Below are 12,326 nucleotides of genomic sequence, written 5' to 3'. Positions count from 1 at the left end.
CTTATCCAGCAGAAATTTGGTAAGTTTTTCCCTCCATTCCTCTATAGAGGAATACAGGGATGGGAGAGTGGAGCCAGAGGTGTAAATATGTTGTCTAAAGTTTCTTAAATCAAAGCTGGTGAGGTAGAGAGACCCATTCTTTTCTCAAGCTCAGTCGTATTGAATGAAGCGTGTCTGAACAGTTTCAGGTCTCGTCTCAGACTTTGGTCTGGACTTTGACTCCAAAGTTATGCATTCATTTGTATGGGTCAGGTTTGGGTTTGTAGTGTGAAAACCACAAACTAATGATGGGTTCCAGCCACTCCAACAACCCACTCCCAGCAACCCTGGGCATGTTGGTTGGATAAATAAAGAAAACTTGTTAGATATGTGTTAATATTCTGCAGTTCTGTCATAAATATTTAAAGTTATGAATCAATGCTGACTGAAATGTCAGCTGCTTATCACTTGCCTTCTGTCCTGCAGGTTCAGGCATTCCCGAGATGAAGACCATCCTGCGAGGGGTGGTGCTCAAGGAGTACCTCACTTTCAAAACGTTTGTGGCCAAAGTCATCGGGCTCACCTGCGCCCTGGGCAGTGGCATGCCTCTGGGAAAGGAGGTAACGCGCACACACACACACCCGCCACCACACCTGCAGACGCAGCAGCACCAATATTCATCCCCCACCCTTCCATAATGCCTGCATCAGTTTGTGATCCATACACAACCAGGCCAATGAACGATGTAGGGACAACACACACTGACTCACACTGCACAAGCTGACAACTTTGTGAATCACTGATTCACTTGTTACAGTGCACAACTTGTAGGTTTAAAGGCCGCTCTTACTCATGTTGAGGAATGTACAGCTGCATAGTTATTCAGAATTATTCATATGTGCAGTTATGGATTTGCATTTAATTGCCTCAAATGTTCTGACTATATGATATTTTTTAACACAATCACTGATGAAGAGAAAATGCAGTATGATTAAGACATTTGGTGTTTGAGGTGGACAATCATCTAGAATTTTACTTGGAACTTTTTAGCTGAGATTTTTCAAGAATACTTGAACAATTTTCAAATTTCTCTAATCACATTAGTCTGAGTTTAGGTGTAGTGCAGTAAGTGAAATCTGGAGCAAAGAACTGGGAGGAAATAAACTCTTTGCAGCGTACATGGAGTGTCTTTTAATCTGATGAGAAGAAATTAATTATTTTCTTCAAAGATGTGTTTATATTAACTGAGTAGATTTTAATGTAGTCTATTGTTTTTCAAAAAGTGTTTTAAGCAGGAATTTCAGGAATACACATTTACACTATTAAAAAAAAAATTAAATCTTTCTATCTTCATCAGGAATGTGCATTGACTTTCATTCATTTCTATGAATCACCCTAAACCTGAAATCAATTTACACCTTAGTCCTAAACCTTGTCTGTAACCCAGCAACAGCACTTCTTCTTATGAGGCCCCATAATAAGTAATGGGTCCTCACAATGTAGTATTTGTTGGAAAAATGGGCCTTACAAGGTGAGAAATGCTAAAACACACATGTACACAGAAACCCCTGAGGGTCTTTTGCTTACGCACCACTGCAGCAGCATCTGTAGTTTTGATTCAGCACGGACCTCTTCCTCATCTTTATCTTGCACCCCCTTCTAATTCTCTTTTAATCCCATCAGTTACACTTTGAATTTTTTTCATAGAGCCCCTGCATGCTGTCACATGTGACTTAGAGTAAATAGGGAGGGGGAGTAAAGTGGTTCTTAACCTGAAGTGATTGCGTCTCTCTCATGACTTCTGTTTCCTCCTGTCAGGGTCCCTTTGTGCACATTGCCAGTTTGTGTGCTGCTCTGCTCAGCAAGTTTATGTCTCTGTTTGGAGGAATCTATGAGGTGAGTTTCACAGATTTTAGTATGACTCATAAGGATTCACTATTCCCTATTTCTGCTCAGTTAATTTCAATCTGTTTCACAGGTGGCACTAGCAATATTAGGATGTTTACTTTGCTGTTACTCTACCTTCTTGCAATGTTATCCATACCACTCGAACTTGTTTCACATTTTATCTCATTTATTTCTTTCTATTTTGTTAAGGTTTACAAATAAAAACCACTAATTAGTGCATATTTGTAAAGCAGAAGGATAAAATATACCCAGGTTTTTAAAAATATTTACAAATGAAATGCTTAAAAATTCAGAGTGAATTAGTTTTTAGTCCTCCATAGTTTGATATCTAACAACCCGGGGTTTGACTAATTCTGAGAAGCTATGGGAAACCGTCCAGCAACTTGGAAAGGACCAGCACTGAGGATATTGTTGGGTGTTGGACAGAGCTCCTAAAGTATCTACTTCATTCAGTCTCCATATCAAAGGACTTGGGGGAAGGTGAGGTCATTACCATGGAGACGTCATCCAGAAAGTTAAACACTCCCCAGAAATTAGGCACCACATTTGGACTATAGTTTCAAGAAAAAACTCTTTAAAAAGGTGTTCTGTTCAGGTGGGACACAAATTTAATGCTTTAGCCTTCATGCAAAAAGTTATTTGTGGAGGGGAAAACACTCCATCACCCTGAACTCAGCATCACATCAGTGAAACATGGTGGCGGAAGTATCATGTTGCAGAGAAACTTGTCTTTAGAAGGAACAGAGTTGCAGGTCAGAGCTCATCGTGTCGGATGATCGGTAACACTTTATTTGACAGGTGGTGAATAAAATTGCCATGACACTGTCATAAACATGACATAACACCTGTCATGGACATGAGAAAGTCTTCATGAATATTTATAACTGTTATCATAAAGTGTCATTTGGTAAATCATGACACTTTTAATACAAAGTTGACATTATTCAAAATGTCTTCGTTATGACAACTTGTCATTAACCAAGAAATCATGATCTGACATAACTTTGTTATAAAAGTATTACTGATTAAAGTTAAAAAAATTATGTTGCTTTATGTTATTAAAGCCAAAGTTTAATCAGTAATACTTTTATAACAAATTTATGTCAGATCATGATTTCTTGGTTAATGTCAAGTTGTCATAATGAAGACATTTTGAATCTTGATCACATAATTTTTAAACATAACTATCTGCCCTCTGACATATTACTTTTGTTTTTGCTTTTTGTCACACTCAAATGTTAAGATCAAAATTAGAGAAATTTATGCAGAATCAATACAAAATGTAGCTTTTAAATGATGACTTTATTTCCTAACAAGGAAAATGTTATCAAAACCTAACCTATGTGGAAAAGTAACTACCTTCCTATGATAAATCATAAATGAACTATGATGAAATGCATTTTAGAAAGTGGAGTTGAATTTCACAAACCACACCCAGGCTTGATTTTTGCCAGACCTGTAGAGTCAAGATTCACTTGAGCAGAACCTCTGACAAAATAAAGTAGGCTAAAAAGATCCCAAAAAGCTACACACCGTACCCAAATCTAAATAAATGCAAGAAAGGAACAAATGGGCATCTCTAATTTGACATGCATCTTACACCACTTGTTACATTTTTGTCTTCATTTAAAATCTTTTATTCTACCATTTTCCTCTTTTTATTTGTCCATCTTCAAATGCATAATTTTTATTACCATTACATTGTTTCCATCTAATGTTCTTAGTGGTTCCTTATCCCTAGAGAGCCATGTGTTGCACTTTATAGCATTTTAATAGAAAGAGTGATGCATGAGTGAAGTGTGCCACTGCTGCTGGATCCGGCCCTCTCCACAGTTTTAAGTACAGTATGCTAATGTAACCTGTGGGCTGTGAAAAAGCAGCTTTTCTTTCCAGAGTGCTGTACTTTACAGCGCAAAAATGGGATGAGAGGCTTATATGCATGTGGAGAATGTCATTCTTTGTAGAGGGCTAGTTGGACCTAATTGCATAACATGTTTTTATTCAGATCTGTGAATGTGAGGTGATGGAGTATAAATGCTAAAACATTCAAATGGCTGTGTTGATTCACACAGTTTAATCATTTGTTCTCTGCCTGTTTGACGCTGTCTGTTGCTCTCCTGCTACAAGAAGGAGTCGGGTCTAGTAGGGATTAAGGTAAATCAGCTACACATTTCCCAGCATGCTTCCCTTCCTTTGTCCTATCAAAATGACTACCACTGTGAGACCGTTGGACAGTCTTTAAATAAGTATCCAATGATAAAAGTATTACAAGTTTTATCCAATACTGCTGGGACCAAAAGTCACTTGTCGGACACCATAAGAAAATTTGGTCTTGTTTGGCACAAATCAGTCCATACACTTGTCTAATATTCAGTAAAATAAAGAGAAGGAAGTTTTATTTTGTCAGCATCCACTTTATGTGAGTTTCTGTCTCAGCTAAAATATCTTAATCCATCAATATTTATGTCAGAGTAAGCTTTAGTTGCTTTCTGATGTAAGATATTAACAATGCGCCAGTGTGTGTATGTCAGAAGTAGCACCACATGCGAAAGCAGGCTAAGCCTCAGAACAATGAGAGAAATACAAGTGCCTCTAACCTGTCTTTAACATTACAATGCTGCTTGAAGGACTACAGTCTCCTAGGAACCAAGGTAGGTAAATTTAAATGGTCAAAAAAAAAAACAACTCAATTTCTCAGAATGCACCTTGATCCACTTTCTCCTGCAGAAAGGTGGAACAATCTTTGTTTTTTTGCTCTTCACTCATCTGGTTTATTATGTTTTGCACTGAAACTCCGTTCCCAAAGAAAGGAATTGAGTCATTCTCAGTAGGAAAAGTACTGAACCACAGTACATGCGTCTGATATTATATGAGGTATTTTGTCTTGTTGGTCCCTTTATGGTTTTGCCAGTCTTTTCAAGATTTTTTTTTTAATTGATGCAATTTAGCGCTCCTGTTTCTGGTACCTTCTGTAGACATGTAATTGGTTTGTAATTGACTGTAATGGTAACCTGTCAACAAATTCAGTGACTTGCTAAAATGAAAGAAAAATAATCCTTAAATGCTTGTAAATACTAACTTTGCTTGAAGTCGATTGTCTAAATTTACATCTCATCTCCCATTTCATTAGTTTTTTTTTTTTAGAAATTTATTATTCTGTATCTGTGTTTCAGAATGAGTCGAGGAACATCGAGATGCTGGCGGCAGCCTGTGCAGTTGGAGTGGGCTGTTGCTTTGCTGCCCCCATAGGAGGTGAGTTTGCTGGACAAATTAATTGTTTTGCTTACTGTAACTTTGATTGAATTAGTCCAATTCTAAAGTCATTTTAAAAACAACTGTTGGCCATGGTGCATAAAAATAAAGGTTAAGTATGATACCATAACCTGAAATGATCAAAGATACTACATACAAAAGATACTTAATTTCATAGTTTTACTTTGTTTGTTCTTACTATTGAACCAACTTTTGTATCAATTAAAATCACTGTGAAATATTTTACCCAAGTCTTTGATCTAATATTCTTCAGAAAACATTGAGCTACTTTGTCCAACATACGAGATCTGGGGGGACTTGCTCAAAGAAGCAGTTTTCACATCACTCACCATATTGCGTTGTTTAACCATCACACATTTAAACAGCTCTCTTCTATTCCCATAATGTTCTAAGATATGTCTGTAGGAAAAATATGTCACAATTTACTGTTCTGCCTTTTGTTGCAGGTGTGTTGTTCAGTATTGAAGTAACATCCACATTCTTTGCTGTGCGGAACTACTGGAGAGGGTTCTTTGCAGCTACCTTCAGTGCCTTCATCTTCAGAGTGCTAGCTGTCTGGAACAGAGACGAAGGTAACGTCATTGTGCTCAGATTATATCAGGCTGTTAGAAAACCACCTAAACAGCTCAGCAGTTTAATGCTGTACCTATTGAATCGCACATCTTCGCTAATCAGAGCAAAACACCATCTGTTAAAACTTAAAAAATGTTAAATTGTTAAAAGAATGTTTGTCCGACTATTAAAAATTAGTGTGAATATAAAAGATTGGAAGAAGTTTAACCTGAATATGATGTTACTGAAGTTTACTTTACCACAATTTAAAAAATTTTATGCTAAGTATATTTTACCTATTATTTATTAGTTTGGAAACAAATTTTCAGGTCCTTTGAGGTCCAGCTACAACAAATTACAACAAACCTATCATATTCCAGCAACATGAAATATGATGAAACATTTTCAAGAGCATGGAAATGTTGTAAGCCGCTATGTTTTATTCTTTTATTGTATATAAATATATCTGACTACATTTAAAGGGTTTAGATGCAGCCTTACATGACACTGCATTTGATTTTTTTTCTATGCACCACTGGTTAGTACCCTTTTAAACATTCAAACTTCTAAAATAACTTTTTTCTCAAATTGCTACAGAATTTTAAATCAATAACTATTGGAGTTTCACTCCAGCATCATAAATACTGGCAGCTACAATTGTAAGCTGTTGAACAACGTTTGGAATAATATTCTCAGCTTGTAGAATTATCCTCTAATGAGTAATAAGTAACTTATCAAACAGGAAGAAGAGCCTGAACTGTATGACTCAATACTTTTGTCTGAATCCACTCTTTGTATTATGGCATACATTATTAGCTTTCTGAGAAGTTAACATTTCCTGTTGGTGGTAATGACATCTGAATTCAGCGGAATATGAGAAACTCAGGTGGCAGATTGAAATGTATTACCACTGTACAGGAAAAAGAGTTAGTTTGCTGAGCTGCACTGCCAACTCACCAAGCTGCAGGTCCCCAGTGATCTGTTAGCTACTACCATTTATTTCCCACACCTAATTTTCTCTAGCCATCTGTCTACTGTGTGCTGGCAGGAGTTCTGGTCTGCAGGGCAAGGTTGCTTTTTGTAATTAGAAACAAAGCATGAACTGTAGTTGTACCTGCACAGAGAACTGAAACACCTACAATTAAAACCTTCAATTTGGACCTCACATTACCAATTTTGTGTGTTTTGTTGTGGTTTGTCCTATTTTCTAACTTTCTGGATGTTTCTGTTTATTCAGAGACCATCACGGCACTTTTCAAAACCCGTTTCCGTTTGGATTTTCCCTTTGACCTTCAGGAGCTTCCTGCCTTCGCTGTCATTGGGTGAGTTTTCCCCCAGGTCAGAGGTCATCAACCTGCGGCTCTCTGGATCTTCCACAATGACTTAATAACATTTAAAAATACATACCAAAGTAGGTTTTAGGAGTTTTACAGTTTTTTTCATAACTGCAATTTCTTAAAAATAATTGCATAAAACTTGCACAACAGTACCTGAAATATTTGTTCAACAAAATAGTCTTTAAAAAAACATATTTTTTACATAATTTTCCACGAATATCAACAACCCATACAGGAAGCTGTATCCATTCTCTTTCTGCAAAGGTTTGAGGATTTTCTGTATGTTAAAACTTAGAAATCGAAAATATCTAGTAGATATTCATCAAAACTAGATAACCTTTGCAACTCTAAATGTGTTTTTTTAGCTTGTCTGTGGGCAAAATGGCTCTTTTGATTGTAAAGGTTGCAGTCCCCTGCTCTAGGTTGTCTACAACTTGAAATCAGTGATTACTGATAGACTTAAGGGCAAAGCAGACCGACAGCATCACACATTCTGGAAGAACAAAAAACACAAATGCCATTGCCTGTAGCTGCTCTTTTTCTGCACTTGGATAGTAGTTAAAAATAAATAAAAAAAAAATTTTCGGTCGCTCATAATTGCTAAGCAGACATTAGGAAAATGATGGAATTATCACTCAGGTTCTAAAGAGTTGTTTCCTGTGAACCATATCATTGTTTGATTGAGGTGCGATGAAGCAGAAAACTGTAAACTCCATTCTCCTTGAAGAATGGAGTTTGACAATCTAGATAAAAAAAATGTTGTTCAACACAAATTGTACCTAGTCATTTACAGCAAAAGATCCATTTTTAAACCATAAAGGTGCAGAAGGTAGCAAATCAACAAAAACGCATGTTTTCTTAAATCATGACAGGTGAACCCATTTATAATGGCAGAATCTTGACTTGCAGGGCGCGTCTTTGAAGAGTTACTTCCTATCCCACTTGCTGTTTATTACACCTTCAGGCATCAGAAGTAGCTCGCTTGGTGAAACTCGACCTCATTACTGCACAGAACAACATACATATGGAGATGGATGCATCCAGTGATGAGCTTTAATGTAGCTCTTATTTGAACTTAATAGAGGAGAGCATTTTCCCCACAGACTGTTTGTTTTTTGAGAAGCTTTGAGGTTTCCAAGAGAGAATGAACTGAATGTAGTCCTGAGTAGTTTGTGTGTACAATGACCTCATTTAGTGAAATGCAAGTCTGAGAAGTTCTTAAAAGGTTGAGGTGAACGTAGCATCTTATGAGCTCTTCCTCAGCTTTTTCTCTTCCTCTGATCCAGTAAGATATTTGTTGCATGTTCTCCTCCGAGCCTTCTTTGTAGGAATCTCTGTGGAATTTTGTTTCAATAAAAATAAGTAATAACACAGATTAGGGAGAGCGTTACCCAACTCAACCATTACCTAACACCTCCTCGATCAGCACCTCATGAGGTCTAGCACAAATTTGGACCAAAACTGGAATTAGACCAACAAAAATCGTTGCTTATTTTTGAGGAACAAAAGGAAACCAAAAGCATGGTCATTATTTATTCAAACATATTTGATGGAATTAATAACGCAGCAAGTCTTATATACACACACACACTTGTTTCCTGTTTCTTTCTCTTCTTCTGGCTTCCATAAAGAGGTCTCCCACAGAGCTTTTAAATGTGTACTTATATAAACCTCTCCTTTGGCTTTTCTCCAACTCCCCCACACTTCCTCAGTTGACAGGGGGCTCTGTCTGTCTCACTCTTAGCTTTAGTCTCTTGGTTTTAATTCCAGCAATTTTCTTCATCCATTTCATCTTTGTTCTATTATTCTTCTCTCGTTCTTTTCTGTATTTACATTAATGCTGCTCCGCCACATCATCTCCCTCCCTGACCAGTACTCGTTTTATGGCTTCACTGAATCACATTTGCACTTACTCCTGACACCCGCCTCCAGTAATTAGAGCCTCATTACATTCCTATTGTTTTTATTGTGGCCAAATGCACTGAGAGCAACGTATGGAGGTGGTGCAGAAGACTTGATGCGTTGCTTTGTTTACTCTTGGACTAATTTATTCCATTTAGTTTCACTTTGATCATGCAGAGTGCTTCATCACACCGCATAGGGAAAACAGGACTAACTGCCCTGTTTCTCTGCCTGCAGTATTGCCAGTGGATTCGGTGGTGCTTTGTTTGTCTACCTGAACCGACTGATTGTCCAGTTCATCAGGAAACAAAAGACCATCAACAAATTCCTCATGAAGAAGTGAGTACATGTGAAGTATGTGACAGATGGTGTCTCAGGAGAAACATGCACCCTGCTCCCAGCTTCAATTTTTCTGCATTGTTTCATGAGAGTCACACAATAGGATGTGTTTGTGGGCATTGTGCTCACAAGCACATGTATAATCAGTTTTCTGTATTTTGAGAAGTTCAAAAAAGAAGAAATAGTAAAATCAACCCAAACAGTTCCAAATGTTTTCTTTGATTAAGCATCTTTTAAGCCAAGCCTGATGAGAAGTCAACTCCTTCAACCCATCAGGAAACTCAGTTGCTTTTGTACTATTGACAAATCATAGAAACAGCATGTTGGACTCAAACAGTAACAATAAGTTGCACTTTCCATTACTTTCCATTACTTTCGATTAGTCACAGACTAATCGCTACTGGAAAACATTTTGTAAAACAGTTTTAAAGTGGCATTTCAAGATCACACCCCTGAAAACCTCTTTTGTGGTACTTTATTATGATACAATAATAAAGTATCATAAGGTTCTTACATACAGCTTTTTTTAAACTTTTTGTATTTCAGTGAAAATTGTGAAGGCATGAACAAACACAAATTGTATTACCTGTTTATTCACTTCGACACATTCTGGGCTGTTCATTTAAAGCCAACAGTAACATCTAAACATACATCTCTTGATAATCATTGAACATTTTAAATTTGTGTGATAACTAACCGCTGTGATGATGATGATGACCTCAAGGGTTGCTTTTTTCACCATGACTGCTTATTGAACTTACTCTTACAATGAACCATATCATTGTTTGATTGAGGTGTGACTTACTTACTCTTCAAAGTGATTAAGTGCAAATATGAAAAGAATTTATTTATTTTTTCTTTTTTACCTCTTACTCTTTCAGGCGACTGCTGTATCCAGCACTGGTCACTTTACTGATTTCAACACTGACATTTCCACCCGGATTTGGGCAGTTTATGGCTGGAAAGGTATGGTTCCAACATCTTTCAAAAGTTATGACAGAAATAATACTCCTTTGCATAAACTGCATTGCTTTGCAGGTTTTGACCTCAAATCTTTGCCTGTTTTGTTCACCGAAACACAATTCAGACATGCATTTCTTCATAGTAAATGTCACTCTAATGATTTACACCTACTAAAAGAACACCAGAAAGATTGGGATGAATTCAAGGTTATCTGGTACCTCTGATGATCACTTAAATAATTTCCAATTTTACTTTGCTGGAATTTGGAGAATAGTGACCAGTGAGCTGAAGTGGCAGCATCATGAGTAGAGTGATGTGCAGCAGACAGTTTCCATAGCATTCAACAGTCAATCCAAACAGTGAATGAAGATCAAATGAAACAGAGAGCGCCTCATGGATGCATTACAAAGCTTAACCTGCACTTGCAGGAGGTTATCAGGCATCACATTATGGATATGCCTGATTCATATTTGCAGTTACTTTGTGGTTCAGTGTTGGAAAGATCATGTATGAAAAATAGGCCAAATAGGACTTTAATGGTCACATTTTCAGCTTTATCCACCATGACTTGCCTGAATGATTGGAAACCCAAACCTTTGATATTTTGTTCATTAAGCTAAAGGAAGAATCACATTTGTAAAACGTTAGTTAAAAGAGAGCTGTATTTTCTGGAGGCATCCCAGCAGATCCTCCAGACTGCTACAACAGACTTTGGTGGTTCTTTGGTTGGTCTGTACCCATAAGGAGCCATATGCTAAAGGCTGTAAGAATATACGCTGTATACAGCTAGAGGTTGATAAATATGATTGTAGCAGACAGGTTCAAATTGTCCAATAACCAAAAAAAACTATTTTATTATTTTTTTAAAGACTCTGGTCACAATAGCTTAAAGGGGTATAAATGTGCCTGTGAGTGCTAGTGACTCATCAGTGTATACTGGAGACATGGACGAGCATATTGTCCTTTTGCTCCAGGGATGACTCATGAGCATGTGTTGTGCCTTCTCCGATTTTATCCCCTTCATCTGGTTAATAATTGGAATTAGAAAAGAAATAAACTGTCCATTCTTCATACACTCAATACACACATACAGATTGGCTCCCTCTCTTTGCCTTGGCTCCAAATAATAAAGTGTTGAAGACTTCTGAAGCTCTGCCCATGCTGGCTTACTCCTCTTAAAGCTCCTCTCTTTGGAGTACCCACTCAGAAATTTGTATCTGTGGTCCCTTTGTCTTCCCGGCACACTCTTCATCATCATCTCTGCCAGTGGGAACTTTATCTCCAACGCTGTCTGCAGCTGATGTGACTTTTGTATGGCTGCAGATGATTTTGTCACAGCATAATCCCTGACGGATATTGTAAAATTTAAATCTCCGGTGACATTTTGTAAAACCTTGAGCTCATCGTCTTTTCCTGTGCTCACATTCAAAGGAGGCCTTTCCATTAAAACCTGCTGTGAATCTAGCGCCAGAACCTCCGTTTTTCTAAATTCTTCAGTAAAATGTGTTTTAGTTGTGCTCTAAATCACAATAGTCACATTAACAATCATGGATAGCTGTAAACAAGCAGGTGTGAGCATGAGTAAAAAGCAAAAACAACAGCAAGTAAATGAAAATCATCCCAATTCAACTTGAAAGACCCTGCTAACACTTTGTACTTTGTGTTTGTTTTGAACCCTGGAGGAGACATTTGAGGCAAAAAAGGTACTTTTAAGGTCCCACAAAAGTTCTCTTTTTGCAAGATTGTCTATTTGTAGATTAACTAGAGAATTTTCACCAGAAACATTTGTCATCTATAGGGGTTAAATATTAAGAAATAATGTGAGGATATCAGTGGCAGTCAGTACTTCTTTCCAGGTACAACTATCTCTCTTTTGTTTGTCCCAAAAGAAAGATGTGTGCCAACAATAAGTGTAGTTGTTTAGTTCAGAGAAAGTGAAACTGGTTCATTGTGGCACCATGTTTCCCGGTAACCAGGCTTTTCCACATAGCTGGCAGATGGACTGTCTGACATTCTTCCTCTTGACGTCAATCCATCTCTGCACAAGAGACAGAAATCTCTGTGGAGTTTGAC

At 37.4% G+C, this 12,326-nt stretch overlaps 1 protein-coding gene across 9 annotated transcripts in view; it reads left to right on the top strand.

Moving 5' to 3' along the window:
* LOC111611959 (chloride channel protein 2-like) overlaps nt 1-12,326 on the top strand; it is a 118,608-nt gene that overhangs the window by 60,241 nt on the left and 46,041 nt on the right. For 3 of the 9 annotated variants that reach the window (XM_023351109.1, XM_023351114.1, XM_023351115.1), the window contains 9 exons: nt 466-599; nt 1,798-1,875; nt 4,015-4,041; nt 4,515-4,538; nt 5,061-5,139; nt 5,607-5,732; nt 6,950-7,034; nt 9,189-9,290; nt 10,172-10,256. In XM_023351109.1, coding sequence (XP_023206877.1) covers nt 466-599; nt 1,798-1,875; nt 4,015-4,041; nt 4,515-4,538; nt 5,061-5,139; nt 5,607-5,732; nt 6,950-7,034; nt 9,189-9,290; nt 10,172-10,256 — 740 coding nt within the window. The remainder of the gene's footprint in view (nt 1-465; nt 600-1,797; nt 1,876-4,014; nt 4,042-4,514; nt 4,539-5,060; nt 5,140-5,606; nt 5,733-6,949; nt 7,035-9,188; nt 9,291-10,171; nt 10,257-12,326) is intronic. The other 6 variants (XM_023351113.1, XM_023351116.1, XM_023351117.1 and 3 more) reach the window with 4 other exon arrangements.

Source organism: Xiphophorus maculatus, chromosome 18 (assembly GCF_002775205.1).
Source record: "Xiphophorus maculatus strain JP 163 A chromosome 18, X_maculatus-5.0-male, whole genome shotgun sequence".
Lineage (NCBI taxonomy): Eukaryota > Metazoa > Chordata > Actinopteri > Cyprinodontiformes > Poeciliidae > Xiphophorus > Xiphophorus maculatus.
The sequence above is the reverse complement of the archived record's forward strand: the minus strand, read 5'-3'. Positions and strand labels throughout refer to the sequence as shown.